Below are 16,296 nucleotides of genomic sequence, written 5' to 3'. Positions count from 1 at the left end.
TCTTCCGAGGACTGCTCTTGAGAGAACAGCTCTGACCAGCAGCTGCACGTGGAGGAGTGGGGAATCAAACCCGGTTCTCCCAGATTAGAGTCCATGCTCCTAACCACTACACCAAACTGGCTGTCAAACTTGCTGCCATGAGATATTGTGATGGCTTTTGGCTTAGATTCTTTTAGGGGAGAGTTAGACAAATGCAAAGGAGGATAGTCCTATCAGTGCCCATTGGCCATTATAGCCAACTGGAAGCACTGTGGCCTAGGGGTCCGGGAGACCCAGGGTCATATCTCCACTCTCCCATGGGAGCACGCTGGGTGACCTCGGGCCGGTCAAACACCCTCAGCCTAACCTACCTCACAGGGTTGTTGTTGAGGGTAAAATGGAGGCGAGGAAACAGGACACCGAACTAGACGGCCCTTCGGTCCGATGCCGGAAGACTTTTCTAAGGCCCTTGTGTGTTTCCACTCTCTGCAGCCCTGTTATGGGAAGGTGAAGAACTGGCTGGGGCAGAACATCTCTGCGATGGGCATCTTTGCCGCCTGCATCATTGTGGTCCAGGTGAGAGGAAGGGGAGGGGCTCCGATCGGCCGAGTGGCCCAAAGCAAATCCCCGTCGCAGCCCATCCGCCGGCCACTGCAGTTGTGGGAGCCGGGAATGCAGCTTTCCCGGAGGAAGACAGGGAAATGGAATCCCGCTCTAGACGGGGCTGCGCACAGGGAGAAAAGCTGCCTCGGCGTTCTGAATCGCTTTGTGCAATCTCAGCACAGTTTTGCGCAGGCGGCAGGCCAGCTCGTTTTTGGATAATTTGCTGTGTTTCTAGTCGTTGAGAGACAAAGGTCTGTAGGATCAGTTAGTTGTTAAGACAGAAAGGCACTCTGCAAGTATGAACATGGCGTCAGACTGGTGGGCACTCGCACCTTGCCCCTTGCCCCCTGGGCCTCCTGCTCAGCAGATTTCCACAATTTTGCCCAGCGCTGCTCTTCAGCCTCCATTTGCATCCTTAAGGACCAGCCACCGGCTTTTACAATTTGCTTTAGGAAACGGAAGCTGCCAGTCTCAAGATGCTGAATTCTGTGCCCGGAATAGAGTTCTGGATTGCCTGACGCGATCAGAGAACGGTGGCATACGTGCAATGCCTACAGAACCCAAGGTCTGAAACAGACCCCTGAATAATGTCCAGCGCCCAGGTCAGATGGTATAGTGGCGTCAGCCTCCATTTGCATCCTTAAGGACCAGCCACCGGCTTTTACAATTTGCTTTAGGAAACGGAAGCTGCAAGTCTCAAGATGCTGAATTCTGTGCCCAGAATAGAGTTCTGCATTGCATGACGCGATCAGAGAATGGTGGCATACGTGCAATGCCCGCCACCTACAGAACCCAAGGTCTAAATGTCCAGCACCCAGGTCAGATGGTATAGTGGCGCCACTGTGGTGTCCCACCCCCAGACGTCAGTTGGTCTATGGCAGGGGTCCCCAATCCAGTGCCTGTGTGCACCAGGACACCCGCTGACGCCTTTTCTGGTGCCTGCCAAGTGTTTTTAGGAAGTAGGTGGGGCCGGGTGGGGTTTTTTGCCCTGCAGGGCTTCTGGTTCGCTATTAGAGATTTGATTGGCTTTGCACATTTTTTAAAAAATGTCACTCTGTCGGCAGCTGCTGCCACCCCAGCACAAGGATCTCCACTGTGTGGTTGATGGGAAGCTGCGGCAGACATCTTGTGGCCAGTGTTCCCTCTCAGCTGAGTTAGTGTGAGCTAGCTCATGGCTTTTTGGCCCCCAGCTCAGACATTTTTATCTCAGCTGAGGAAGGATGGCTCCAGAGCAATGTTCCCTCTAAGCTGTGGAGTCTTTGTGAGCAAAAAAATCTACTTTGTGAGCTACAGGCGTTAAAAAGTTGTGAGCAAAAGATTTGGCTCCTGCATAAATCAGTTTGCTCTGGAGCCGTCCTCCCTGAGCTGAGACAAAAATGTGTGAGTCGGAGGCTAAAAAACGGTGAGCTAGCTCACAATAACTCAGCTTAGAGGGAACACTGCTTCCAGAGCAAATTAACTTATGCGGTAGCCAAACCGCTCGCTCACCACTTGAATGCCAGTCGCTCACAAAGCAGAATTTTTGCTCACGAGACTCCACAGCTTAGAGGGAGCATTGACTATGGCCACCACACGGTGTCAGAGTTCCAAAGGTGCCCACAGGCTCAAAAAGGCTGGGGACACCTGCTCTGTGAGGTCTATCTGATCATAGCTGGTCTGCCCCAGTAACCCAGATTTACTAATCTGGTAGTAGATGGGGGAAGTGGGGGAGGAGAATGTGTGTGGGTGGGTGTATAAAGGTAAAGGTAAAGGTTCCCTTGCTCGAAAGCCAGTCGAGTCTGACTCTAGGGCTGCGGTGCTCATCTCCGTTTCCAATCCGAAGAGCCAGCGCTGTCCGAAGATGTTTCCGTGGTCATGTGGCCGGCATGACATACTGCAAAACTGGTTGATCTCTGTCTTTGCTACAGAATTAGGGTGGGCCCTACTACTCTACTCTGCATTTTTAGAATGATGGAACAAGCTTTTTCCAGGATGCTCTAAACTGTCAAGGGCTTGGACGAGCCGGTTCCTTTTTTCTCCTTTAACAGACTCTCAGGGGCTTTCAATATCCTGTCTCTTCTGGAGCATTGTCCAGTCTTCCTTCAGGGTCAGTCTCATTTTCCTGCACACCCGAGGAGTCCATCTACCTTGCCTGCCAGGACTGCTCCCATTATCCAGGGTCGGGACGGTTGATTTCCTGTCCGGGCAGGGGTGACAGGATAGCCTTCTGAGAAGGACTGGGTCATCGCCTTTTCTGACCCCACCTGCTCTCTTCTCCCCAGGTCTTGGGCATCGTGTTCTCCATGCTGATGTACTGCCAGGTCCGGCGGGCAGAGAAGTATTATGACTGAGTTGGTTTGAGGACACCCTCTGTCCATGGATCCTCGAAAGGGGCATGCAGTTGAGAAGACAAGGGCATTTCTGGATCCTGTGGAGCCCCTTCCTTCCTTCCTCTCCACCTTTTTTGGCCAAGCCGTAGGCCAAATCCTCATCATTTATTCAAACATATTTTAACCTGGAGTGGGGAGGAGAAACCCTTCTTTCTCTTTGGCTGCCCGACCCTCTCTTCCCCACTCAACTGGGGCTCCACTTCCTTTTGTCTCAGCCTCTGTGTTCTTTCTGTTTTGTATCATATAGCCTCCCCCCCAATTCTGTTGCTTTTGTATATAACAGAACTATACTGAGTACCAATTAAACAATACAAACCTTGCTCCAGCTCTTCTTGGTTTTTCTCATTGTAGCCTCTCTTCTCCCCAAAGGTCCTTCACACCTGACATAGGAAAGCTGGAATGTGGGAGTTAAATTTTCACCCCCTCCTGTTTCACCCACACTCCCAATTTTCTGAGACGAAGCGGGAGATGAGCACAGGGAAGTGATTTTCTTCTGCAGTTTTATTGCCAGGAACAGTGTTTAAAACGCAGGCTCCGTTCAGCCACCCCCGCCAAGCCACGGTTTTCAGTGCTGCTCCCAGAAATGAACCACGCTTTTAAAATCCGCTTCGAGAAATATGCTGTACAACCCCCTCCCTGCTTAAACGTCTTCCCTGCTTCTTTTCCCGCCAATCAGACAACAGGGAAGCCAGGTTGGTAAAAGTCAGTATTTTCTTTATTGGCTGGTAGGCTGGTGGGAAGGAGACAAAGACATCCTCCCCCTTCCAATTCACCATTCATCTTTGGACAAAAATATAGGGGGCCAGGGCCTCCGCGGGCCCCCGAGAATCTGATACAAAAGTACGCTGGGGAAAGGAGAGGGGAGGGAAAGACGACAGAGGGCTGTACGTGACTCCTGGAGCCCCCGTTACATCCCGTCTGCCTGGGGCGATCCCCCCAGATTTGCACCGCCCTCCCCAATAGAAAAACGACCCTGAAATACCACTTCCGGAAACCGGGAGAGACTGAACGCGTGGGGAGGGCAAACTGGGTTAACAAGGAACCCCTCCCCAGACTCCCCCCCCTTCTCTCCCCAACGAGAGACGCTTGGCTCAAAACTAAAAACTCTATAGACAAACCCAGCTTATGTGCAAAGGATCTTAAGACACTTCTTATGGGGAAGGGAGGAGAGAAACGTCTAAGTGACACTTCAGCAGCCAGGGCTGGACGGGGACGGGGCAGAGCTGGTAGTGTCGTTTCAAAACGTCTGTAGTGTTGCCTTCTCTTGAACGGGAAGGGAACCCCACTGGAGAGGCGCTGCACCTCTGGGATTCCCAAGGAAGAGAAACGGGGCAGGTTTCTATTTGCTCAGGGAGGGGAGGAGGGAGCGAGAAGTTCTCCGTCCCCCGTCCCAACTGTAGTGTGCAATTGAAGTTATCACTTTAAAGCTTGTAAGATCTCAGAGGAGGGGCTGTATGGGGAGCATCCAACCCTGTCCACCGAGGGGAGGGGGGAGGGTACGGTGGGGGGGAGGCGGGGCGGAGGGGAAGGAAGGAGACTGCCCAGATCTGCTAGTACTTCCGCTGTAGCTTCTGGAAGTCACTCGTGTTGAGCCGCGGCCGAGGCAGGTCTCCGAACATCTCCGTGCCATCCGACACCCGCAGCACCAGTGCCCGCATGCTGGCAGCGATCTTCTCGAGATCGGGGGACGAATGCTGACGAGAGGAAGAGAAAGAAGGGCGTCAACAACCTTTAAGGACACCCCACTGGCTCCCCCCTTTCCTCGCTCCCACGGGTCATGAGCAGGGCTAGTCTCCAGCTGAAGAAGGCTGAGTAGGGTCAGTCTGCCCAAGTGTCATATGACTGCAGAAGGTTTACGGAAAGTGCACTCTCTTTAGACCAGGGGTGTCAAATATAAGCCTCGGGGGCCGAAACCGGCCCGTCCAGGACTCTTACCCGGTCCACAAGCAACTGGTATGTATGGAAATGTAAGGCACTCCACCTTTTATGGTATCCCTTGGAAAAAACCTAGTCTTGCATATGATTAAATACATTTACTGGACGTTCTGTGGGTTCCCCAGTAAATCAACTGCTTTTACTGCTAGGAATCCATTGCTTTTGTTTATATTTTGAGTTAAAAAAATAATATTGTTAATTCGGTTGGCCCGTATTATTTGAACATAAACTCTCAGACAGTTACAATAGGTAGGATTACCAACAGATTTTGATATTCAGTTAAAATTTATAATGCTAAAAACACTGCTTAATAATGCATTGTCCTTTTAGCACATTATAACACTTTAACTGTTCCATTTAAATTTAAAAAATCTTGAGAATGTTATATATTTCTACAGCATAAGAAGGAAGGTTCATTACTTAATGCTGTCGATTGTCTTATGTAAAAAAAATCATGCTACATTGAGTAAAACCCTGTTCTTCATTTCACCCATTCCAAAAGGGGGGGGGGGAATCGTAGGTTTTTTCCCCCCCGTGCTCCCCAAATATCAAAATGTTTCCATTCCAAAAAGTTAAGGGAGTCCTCCGACTTTTTCATGCCATACATTTGGACTGAGTGAACTGCTTTTAAGATCAAAAAGATATTTCATGTGAGCCTCTTTCAGTGTTCTCTAGTTTCTCTGACTTTTCCATATCTCTGCTTTTAAGAAACAGCCAATGAATGAAATGGGGAAAAGTCTTCATGCTTTTTCATGCTACACATTTTTTGAGCATGAAAAACCTTGGATTAAAAAGCATTCCAGTCATTCTAAAAAGAAAATATGCTACTGGAGTTTTGAAATTTTTTTTGAAAAAGAATGCTTGGAGGAAAAGCCTTTCAGATCTCCCCTCCTATTCGACCAAAATTGGCGGACACGCTCCCAAATTCAACTCAGCCACGGTTCCTATCTCATTTATATGCGGATGATGCAGCAGTTCTTTCCTTTACCAAGGTGGGATTAAAGCACTCCCTATCAGCATTTATTTCATTCTGTAACCAGAACTCCTTATTTATTAATTTTGATAAGACGAAAATTTTGGTATTTTCTAAATCATGGAGGCATTCTGTCTGGAAGATCGATGAATGAGGAACTGAGCATTTTTTACTGCGCACCGAGTCAAAATTCCACAGCAAGAAAGTATTGCTCTGGATCTTGTTTGAAATGCACATATTAAAACTGTTTTCCCGAATTTATTCTGCAAGCCATGGAAAGGGCGAGAGCGCTACGCAGGGATCTTTAGTCCTTAGCACTTAAAACAAAACATTTTGCTCAACCCGCACTCCTTTCTTTCCCCCAGCACTGTCCACACGCCCTCAAGCTTCTCTCATGAGGACTAGAAACTTTCCAAAGCAGGGGTCTTTGACTGCTGAATTACACACCCACTACCCATTTCTCCACGCACAAGATGCAAGCCATGTCATGTGCATGAGACCTTATTTCCTTAAGATGTTTGTGAGGAGACAATATCGCCACCTGCCTGCCCAAAGGAAGGTCTAGAGTTCTGGAGATGCCTTCCCCTTCCCATGCCTTCCCCTTCCCCGGGGGCTGCCCGCCAAATCCACATCTTCCGCTCCAACCCACCTTGCTGTTCTCCTCATCAGAGGAGCGCATCTCTTGCCGCTGCTCCTTAAACCCCCAGATTGGCACCGAGACGGGCAGGGACTTGGCATATTGGTGGCTGAGGGGCGGAGGGGCCATTTGCCCGGGGGTCTCCTCACTCAGACTCCCATCTGGAGAAAGACAAAAGAGGGGTAGAAAAGGGGGGTGGATTTAGAGGGACAGCAAGAAATCAAAAATAAAAAGAAGCCAAGACAGACCAATTAGAGAGATCCGTGGCATGTTCACGGTTCTTTAAAAGAGATATGTACCCCGGGGGCCTCCAAGGCAGCTTACACACAAAATTAAAAACAATGCAAGGAAAGAATATAAAATAAAGCAGATGGGAAAACCCCCAGCAAGAGAGCATCCACTTTAATAATTGATAAATACAAACCAGGGCCAATGAGGAAGCACGCGGGGGGGGGAATGACTTGGGAACTCCCCACCCGTACACAAATCCCTCCCCACCTCCTTCCCTCCTCCACCCCACCCCAGTATCGCAACAGCTCTCAGAACTCAGGGCCTCTTTGAGCACAAGTGGTCCGTTCTATGGGAGGGGACGGACAGAGGCTGGAAGGAGGGGACTCATCAGGCCAGGGGACCCAGATGGACCTCCATAAAGCAGGCTGAATGCAGAAGCGCTCAAAGCTCCATGCCGAGAACACACAATGTGGTTCAGGCAGCCCCACCTGCAAATCTTTCCTTGCCCCCCCCCCCCCTTATTCCAAACACTCTGCAAGGCTGGCTGTTTACTTATCTCATTTATACCCCGCCTTGGCTCACCGTTGGGGACCCAAAGCAGCTCACACCATTCTCTTTGCCTCTCTTTTACTCTCACAACAACCTTGTGAGGGAGGTCAGGCTGGTGAGGGAGTGCATGACTGGCCCAAGGTCACACACCAAGCTTCCATGGCAGAGTGGGGATTTGAACCGCGGGTCTCCTAGACCTTAGTGCAACACTCGGACCACGACACTACGCTGGCTGGGTGACAGTGCCTGGAACAAGGTCACCCTTTTCAGCCGGGTGGAGATCTGAACTCTGGTCTCCCTAATCAAACCAACATACCCTACTGTAGGATCTGGGGAAACGGTTCAAAAGGGCAACATATACAGTGATGGGAAACGCCGGAGCTTCCTCATAATAGGCAAAGCGAAGCACCATGCGCTTGCGTGAGTCCCAGGGTTGGAAAGGGCTGAGGATGGCTGCCCAAAGATACAACGTGCCCAGGGAATGGTCAGGGAGCACCTGAGATGGTGCTGTTGGACAAAAACAGAAACGGGTGAGATAAAGAAGAAGTGTTGGTTTTTATACCCCGCTCTTTGGTGTAGCAGTTAGGAATGTGGACTCTAATCTGGGAGAACGGGGTTTGATTCCCCACTCCTCCACATGCAGCTGCTGGTGTGACCCTGGGTCAGTCACAAGTTCTCTCAGAGCTGTTCTCTCAAGAGCAGTCCTCGAAAGAGCTCTCTCAGCCCCACCTACCTCACAGGGTGCCTGTTGTGGGGAGGGGAAGGGAAACGAGACTGTAAGCCGCTCTGAGACTCCTTCAGGTAGTGAAAGGCGGGGTATAAATCCAATCTCTTCTTCTTCTTCTACCCAAAGGAGTCTCAGAGCAGCTTACAGTCGTCTTCCCTTCCTCTCCCCACAACAGACACTCTGTGAGGTAGGTGGGGCTGAGAGAGCCCTGAGAGAACTGTGACTGGCTTCAAGTGGAGTAGTGGGGAATCAAACCCAATTCTCCAGATTAGAGTCCACTGCTCTTGACCACTACGCCAAGCTGGCTAAAAAGGGTGGGATAAAAATATTAGACTACTCAAACCCTTCCACCAAGGCCAGGCTGATCCTCATTGATTCCAATGGTGGGGAAATCTGGCATCCAGAGGCCAGGCCTACCTCCACTGATTCCGGTGCTGGAGTCCCTGAACTCTTCTACTAAGGCTTTCTCGGACAGCATAACGCTCATTTTACACAAGGGAACCCCCACTCCGAAAAAAGCCCAGTGTGTCCCCGGACCCAGGTCATTCTGGATCAGCTCCCACTCACCATCAGTGCTCTCTGGGTCAGAGTCAAAGAAAGGCTCGTATTCTTGGCTTGGGGAATCCTCATCCATCACAAACAGACCTGGGAAGGAAGTTTTGGGGGGAAAACCACAGTGGAATCACAATTGCTGGTGCAGAGAATCCCTATTCATGGGTAAGAAGTGAGCAGCCATCTCTGAACTATATGGCTTTAATACTTCTGACAGTTTCTTTTCTGGCCTCACTCATATTCCACTTCGGAAATCTCATATAGATCAATGTTTCTGCTTACAGGAGAATAAATAGAAGAGACTTTCCACTACTGAGGAATGCAGAATAAAACGTTTCTGTTTGTTTCCTAAAATACGCTGTGCTTGTAATGCATTCTGAATCTGTCTATGACGTGAATGGGAGTTGATGCGGCACTAGAAACTTGACAGCCAGTTTTCCTAGATTTCCTCAAGACATTTCTTCGGTACCTTATGTCGAAACCATATTTCTGACAACCCAATTCTCCAGATTAGAGTCCACTGCTCTTGACCACTACGCCAAGCTGGCTAAAAAGGGTGGGATAAAAATATTAGACCACTCAAACCCTTCCACCAAGGCCAGGCTGATCCCCATTGATTCCAATGGTGGGGAAATCTGGCATCCAGAGGCCAGGCCTACCTCCACTGATTCCGGTGCTGGAGTCCCTGAACTACTAAGGCTTTCTCGGACAGCACAATGCTCATTTTACACAAGGGAACCTCCACTCCGAAAAAAGCCAAGTGTGTCCCCGGACCCAGGTCATTCTAGATCAGTTCCCACTCACCATCAGTGCTCTCTGGGTCAGAGTCAAAGAAAGGCTCGTATTCTTGGCTTGGGGAATCCTCATCCATCACAAACAGACCTGGGAAGGAAGATTTTGGGGAAAAACACAGTGGAATCACAATTGTTGGTGCAGAGAATCCCTATTCAGGGGTAAGAAGAGAGCAGACATCTCTGAGCTACATGGGGGCAGGCTTTAATACTTCTGACAGTTTCTTTACTGGCCTCACTTATATTCCACTTCGGGAATCTCATATAGATCAATGTTTCTGCTTAGTAAAGGTAAAGGTTCCCTTGCTCGAAAGCCAGTCGAGTCCGACTCTAGGGTTGCGGTGCTCATCTCCGCTTCAAAGCCGAAGAGCCAGCGCTGTCCAAAGACGTTTCCGTGGTCATGTGGCCGGCGTGACTAAACACCAAGGTGCACGGAACGCTGTTACCTTCCCACCGAAGTGGTACCTATTTATCTACTTGCAATTTCTTGCTTTCGAACTGCTAGGTTGGCAGGAGCTATACAGGAGAATAAATAGAAGAGACTTTCTGCTACTGAGGAATGCAGAATAAAATGTTTCTGTTTGTTTCCTAAAATACGCTGTGCTCCTAATGCATTCTGAATCTGTCTATGACGTGAATGGGAGTTGATGCAGCACTAGAAACTTGACAGCCAGTTTTCCTAGACTTCCTCACGACATTTCCTCGGTACCTTATATCGAAACCATATTTCTGACTCTAAAATGTTGCCTGAAGTATGCACACATCCCCCCCCCAGCAATGCATTCAAAGTCAGGGCCAATGACCACTTTTCATGGAAAGTGACTTCGGGAATTGGGAGGAAGTGGGTGGGCCAGCACGTCAAAATGCCCACCCTTACAGTGGCCCACCAGCAGGGGCTATTGCTGTAACTTGACATAACTTTTGTCTCTAGACTGCAGCCACACCCACAGCTGCCGACTCTTATAAGGCAGATTTGGCTCAGGGGCCTCCAGCACTGACCCCTTAATTTAAGGAATCAGCGTCCTATTTTAACAGGGGAAAGAGCCAGGGCAAGGGAGGGTTTGTCTGCATTTTCAGTCTCAGAGTGGTACGGGGGTTGATCTGAAGAGGGGATATCCCGAGGTGACTTTCCAATAAAGGAGGTCTGCTACTGGGCCAATGGGAATGGAAGGTGTGACCGGGGAGGGGCTCTGGCTCACCGAGGTAAAGGTTCCCTTGCTCGAAAGCCAGTCGAATCCGTCTCTAGGGTTGTGGTGCTCATCTCCGTTTCAAAGCCGAAGAGCCAGCGCTGTCCGAAGACGTTCTCAGCACTGGTTTTGGCCTCAGTCAGAGTATTTATTTTATTTATTTATTTATTATTAGATTTATACCCCGCCCTCCCCCAGCAGGCTCAGGGCGGCTACAACAGAGGCAATTGCCATAACAACGACTAAAACAACATAAAAACAATCATTAAACAGTATAAAACAGTCATTAAGTAAAGTGCGGTGCTCTTGATGTTAAATTTGCTTAATCCAAGATGAATTCCATTCATCAACCTAACCTGACAACAAGCATTCTTCGGTTAACTAGGCGTCTGCCCAGGGCCGGCTCACCTCCAGATCTAATCCACCGTAGAAGATGGCAACTTGGTGGTGGTACAGTGACGGCGGCGGCTCCTATGCAAAGGCCTGGCGGAAGAGCTCAGTCTTGTATGCCCTGCGGAACTGCGCCAGTATCATGTTCATTAAACAGATGGGCATGGCGAGGGGCTGCTGGGCAGGATGGTGACCGATCGAAAGATCAGAAAGTGAGGCTGAGCTGGGGCGGAGCCATGATGAAGAGCGGGTGCCCAAAAGCTACCAGGTGGCGTCCCCCTTCTGCCACACATTTATCTGGTCACCTCTTCGCCCTCGCCCACATCTGCAGTGATACGGATATGCTCCGCAGGAGCCAGCCAGCTTTCTCACTCCATCCCAACATCCCCCTTTAGTCCAGCCCCCATTCCACATGGGCTTTTATACACGAACATCCCCATGAACCCTGGCACAGACTTTTTGCTGGCCACAGGGGCCACCTCTTCCCTTTTCACCAGCAGAAAAGCTAGCTGGATCCAACACAATGGCTCGTTAAATTAAGACATTATTATGTTTTATGGTGAGAACAACATTTATTTAAGCATTTTTTAATGCAAGGTATAAAAAGTGCCAGTGTGGCAAAGAGTATCAGACTAGGATGCGGGAGGATCGTCTCTCCACACTGCCATGATGATGATGACAATCATAATAATAATAATCATCATCGTAGGGTATCATGTGTAGTATGGCCAGGAGATCCTAAAATTGTCTGGTAGCCTAAAGTTCTAGCTCTTTACCGTTATGCACCACTAGCTGTGAGAGTTGGACTATAAGAATAGATTCTTTTGAACTATGGTGCTGGAGAAGACTCTTGAGAGTCCCTTGGACTGCAAGAAGATCAAATCAGTCAATCCTAAAAGAAATCAACCCTGACTGTTCCCTGGAAGGCCAGATAATGAAACTGGAGCTCAAATACTTTGGCCACCAATGAGAAGGGAGCACTCACTGGAGAAGACCCTGACGCTGGGAAAGATTGCAGGTCAAAGAAGACGGGGACGGCAAAGGATGAGATGGTTAGACAGTGTCATAGATGCAACGAACATGAAGTTGAGCAAACTTCAGAGGACGGCGGAAGACAGGAGGGCCTGGCGGGATCTGGTCCATGAGGTCGCGAAGAGTCAGACTCAACTGTGCGACTGAAAACAACAACAACAACCACTAGGTGGCGAGCTAGACTTATTTTTTGGGCTGAGAGCGCTCTGAAAGAGCTGTGACTGACCTAGGGTCACCCAGCTGGCTTCATGGGGAGATTAGAGTCTGCCACTCTAAACCAGTACACCACGCTGGCTCTCCACTCTGCCACGAAGCTTGTTGGATGGCCTTGGGCCTGTCGCTCTCTCTCACCCTAACCTCCCTCACAGGGTTGTGGTTGTGAAGAAAAATGGAGAGAACCGTATAAGTCGCTCTGTACTGCCTGGAGGAAGGGCAGGATAGAAAGAGACTAAATAAACATAAGAATAATGTAGGTCGCAACGGGCAAAGTGTTTTCTCTTTAAACATAAATAAGCCACCATCTCACTGTGTTGAGACATAGTCCTGGAATACAATAATTCAGAATATAAATATGACTTTTGGCCAAACCGGCTTAAGTTTAAGGAGCACACCTGCACAAAGCATTTTGTATTTTAAGACTCTGGGGCGTCATGTTGGACCTCTTTTGTTCGTTAATAAGGAAACAAGGGTTGGGGAAAGGCCAAAAGGGCAGGGTGGGGCAACGGTCCTGTAAGGCAAAGGTCTCCCCGCTTCCCCCCTCCCCTTCTGTACTTGCTAAATGAGCTCTGAGGCGCAAGGAACACCACTGGAGTATGACTTCAGCCGCGTTCTCGCTTGCTAGCACGGCCGGCATCAAGGGTCAGTAGGATGAGGCACCTGCCAGAAGGGAAGAACCTTGCAGAGGTCCAGGTGTTGACTGAGCATGCTTGGCTCATGGGCTGCCCCCAGGAAATGGGATACAGCCCCAGAGGACTCTATTCCTTCTTCTTCCCCCAGGTGCTGATGGGGCTTCCGGCAGAATGAATCTCATGCCGTTCTCCCTCCTCCAGGAGGGTGTGTGAACATACGTATAGGAAAAGCCAAGGGTGTGTGTGTGTCTCTGTCACTGGAGAGCGAGTGTTTTGCCCTGGCTCCCCACAAAACTCAGAGGCACCCCTGCTGTTCTCCTTTTGCTCACCGTCAGCCTCCCCACTTTAGGGGCTGCAAGTTTTGCCAGGACTTGAACTCACAAGTTCAAGACTCAAGTACTATAACAATGGGTCCTTTAACCAACACAGCAGAGGAAGGCACCAGTGCGCCACCTGGTCCAGCAAACAGTTATCTTAGAGGGCCAACAAACAGGGTACAGGTGCCAAGGTCTTCCCTTGATGTTGCTTCCAAACATAGGTATTCCCTTGCTTCCTCTGTAGATGGAGGTCCCCTCCACTCACCATGGCTGGTAATAGTTGAGAGACTTCTCCTCCATGAACCTGTCTAATTCCTTTATAACACTATCTGTGCTCATGGCTATCACTACATCCACTGGCAGTAAATTCCACAATTTAACTACACACTGAGTAAAGCAGTATTTTGTTTTGCCTGTCCATTTATAAATCTCTATCACGTCCTTCCCCCCCAAATCTTTTTTTTTCCCTAAAGTGAAAAATCCCTGATTCACTGCTCCCAAAGGGGTTCCAGCACACAATCTAGTTTCTTCTTCACTGTGTCCAAGGAAAAGCGCACTAACTCCACCACATACAGCCAAAAGAAACTCTACGTAGACTGTGGGTAGGGGCGTGGCTCAGTAGCAGAGCATCTGCTCAGCCTGCAAAGGGTCCCAGGTTCAATTCCTGGCACCTCCAGTTAAGGATCAGGTAGCAGGTGATGTGAAAAGACCTCCACCGGTAAGCCTGGAGAGCGGCTGCCAGTCAGAACATACAATACTGACCCCTGATCTGATTCAGTATAAGGCAGCTCCCTGTGCGTGCGTCAATAGACTTACCGGTGGTGTCGCTGGGATGGTCTCTCCCACCCGGCTGCTCCACTTCCGTCAGTGTGTTCCTGTCTCCTTCATCATCTTCCTCTTCAGGCTCCTGGCCTCCAGAAGCCTGTGGCAAAGGCCCCTGGGAGGTAGGCGTCCTGTGCGGGGCAGGCTCGTCTGGGGCACCGGTGGAGGGATAGCTGCGAGAGTAGGGGCTGTGGTTGGGGGGCAGGGAAGGGGCTGCGGGAGGACGGGCAGCATAAGTGAAGGCCGTGGTTTTGTGGACCACTGCAATGTCTTCGAGGTAGCGTTGAAGGGCGTCAGCCAGGGCCCCGCTGCCGTGCTGCAAGTAGTCAAAGCCGCCAGGGGGAGGGGCCCTGAAGGCCGTGAGCAGCACTACTTCGTTGCCAGTCTGACGCCGGTATTGTTCCGCTGCAGCTACCAGGGCTGCCCAGCTCTCCTTGTGGTTGTCTGCCATGGTTGTCATCCTGCGGGGGAACAAGAAGAAAAGGGATTTGTGCGTTAACTACCAAGACTCCTACTTCTCCCGGGGAAAGCTGGGGAGGACGGAAGGGAGGCATGAAGATTTCAGTCGACTAGGTTTGAGCAAGGAGGACCAGAAACGCCCCTTAGGGGAGCTGGGGACTCATGAGGCTGCAGAGAAGGACTACAAGGCTACGGTCTGCTTAGAGGGGCTAGGAAGGAGCCAGGTCTCCTCAGCCTGGGCTAGTAGGCTTGGGAGGTGCTAGAAGCTCTGGGTTTGCTCAGAGGGGCTAAGAAGGAGCCAAGGACTCCTCAGTCCACTCCGAGGGGCTCGGAGCCCTACGTCTACTCAGAGGGGCTCGGATTCTCTGGGAGAGGAATACAACTGAGGAGGCTACAGCAGAGGAAACCGAGTCATGAGAGCTCCTGGTTTCCTTCCAGGAGAAGCAAGAGTAAGGCGAGGAAAGCAGTGCTACTGGATTCACAAGCAAGCAAGCAAGCAAAATGTTCCAGGCATGCCACAAAAGGGAGGAGACTTTACTGAACAAACAACACGAAGGGGAGGGGAAAGTAGGCATCAACAAGGGTGGGGGACTGCCCCCTCCCGAGCCCTCAGGGGGTGTCGAGGAGGGAATGGGGGCCCCGTTACCTTCCAGCGCATCTGAGCTCCCTCCCCACACTCACCCTTCCCCCACTCAGGGTCACCACTCTGGATCCTGACCTCTCACCTTTGACCCCCTTCTGGGACACTGAAGCCCCCCTCCACCTCTAAACAACAACCGCCTCCGCCTCCTTCTCCTCCCCCTTCCCAAAGCTCCGCCTCCTCCGGCTGCCCTCACAAGACATGAGTATGCCGTCCACGCCGTGCCCTTTATAAAGATGGCGTTTGTGGGGGGGAATATGGAGGAAAGGGGTGTGTGCGTGTGGGAGGGGGAAATGCCCAATTCAAAGATGGAGGCGGTGACGATTGGTCCCTAAAAAAAGATGGCAAGCGCTCGCGCACAGACATAAACACGCACGCGCACAAATAAGCGCTAAAATGGAATAGGCGAAGATCGAACGTAGCGGAAAAAAGTTTTAGTCCAGCGGCACCTTTAAGACCAACAAAGTTTTATTCAGGGTGTGAGCTTTCGCGTGCATACTCCTCTCCTCAGACACGGGTACCCACCCGAATCTATTGAATGTAGTAGAAAGTGACCCTTTAAAAATGGCGGGGAAAGCTTCATGACGCCCGGCGCAGATGACCGGAAGTGAGATTGCGAACGAACCAAGTAAGGGCTGCCCGAAGTAAAGATGGCGAGACTATTTAAATACACAGGAATGGAAAAGTGACCGGATTTCCTGATTACTCTTGGGGCCATGTTTGTTTCTCCTTAGAGAGGTAAAAGTGACAAGTGCTCATAGGATACAAAGGAGAAATCCCAGATATTATCTGAGCTGCAATTTTACAGTGGATTGTCGTTACCCTCTGAGAAAAATAACTGAAGCCCTTTCGCACTCCGATCTTCTTGCGGGGATCAAAATATGAATTTTTAAGTGTTTAATACCAAAGAAACTAGTTGAAGAGAAAGAAACCGTGTAATACTTTCCCTCGGTTAACTGTACCGAGGGAGAGTCGTGACTGACAGATTTTGTGACCATATTTCAGATTTACAAAACACACACACACGGTGATGTTATCCCTATGTTGCAGAATAAGGGGAAGCGGAGGTTTACAACAACAGCCCCGCAGTGTAGTCCAGTGTTATTGCCAAATTGGAAGGGAGCCGACGGGTTAATTCGCGTTTGATCCGCGATGATGAAACCCGTCCTTTTCTAACGCTCTGCTTAAATATTTTTGGTAAAAGGGGAGGATGCAGGAAGTTCCGTCCGTCTCCACATTTTCCCCAAAGCTGGCA

General features: G+C 50.1%; 2 protein-coding genes across 3 annotated transcripts in view; one reads left to right on the top strand and one right to left on the bottom strand.

Moving 5' to 3' along the window:
• LOC107116601 (tetraspanin-4-like) overlaps positions 1-3,270 on the top strand; it is a 17,610-nt gene extending 14,340 nt beyond the window's left edge. The window contains exons 7-8 of the mRNA XM_015418541.1: positions 472-555; positions 2,844-3,270. Coding sequence (XP_015274027.1) covers positions 472-555; positions 2,844-2,912 — 153 coding nt within the window. The 3' untranslated portion in view covers positions 2,913-3,270. The remainder of the gene's footprint in view (positions 1-471; positions 556-2,843) is intronic.
• Positions 3,271-4,457: 1,187 nt separating this feature from the next.
• Positions 4,458-15,202, bottom strand: AKT1S1 (AKT1 substrate 1 (proline rich)). 2 transcript variants are annotated; one of them, XM_015418546.1, is made up of 5 exons: positions 15,127-15,202; positions 13,937-14,403; positions 9,360-9,437; positions 6,509-6,657; positions 4,458-4,645 (listed from the first exon to the last, which is right to left on the bottom strand). In XM_015418546.1, the coding sequence occupies exons 2-5, from the start codon at positions 14,400-14,402 to the stop codon at positions 4,502-4,504; spliced, it is 837 nt and encodes a 278-aa protein (XP_015274032.1). In that variant the 5' UTR covers position 14,403; positions 15,127-15,202; the 3' UTR covers positions 4,458-4,501. The 2 variants fall into 2 exon arrangements, with proteins under 2 accessions (XP_015274032.1, XP_015274033.1); XM_015418547.1 differs by having other exon boundaries at positions 15,083-15,130.
• Between the last annotated feature and the right edge of the window lie 1,094 nt (positions 15,203-16,296).

Source organism: Gekko japonicus, unplaced genomic scaffold, assembly GCF_001447785.1.
Source record: "Gekko japonicus isolate JY-2015 unplaced genomic scaffold, Gekko_japonicus_V1.1 scaffold299, whole genome shotgun sequence".
Taxonomy (NCBI): Eukaryota; Metazoa; Chordata; class Lepidosauria; order Squamata; family Gekkonidae; genus Gekko; species Gekko japonicus.
This window is presented reverse-complemented; position numbering and strand designations above follow the sequence as displayed.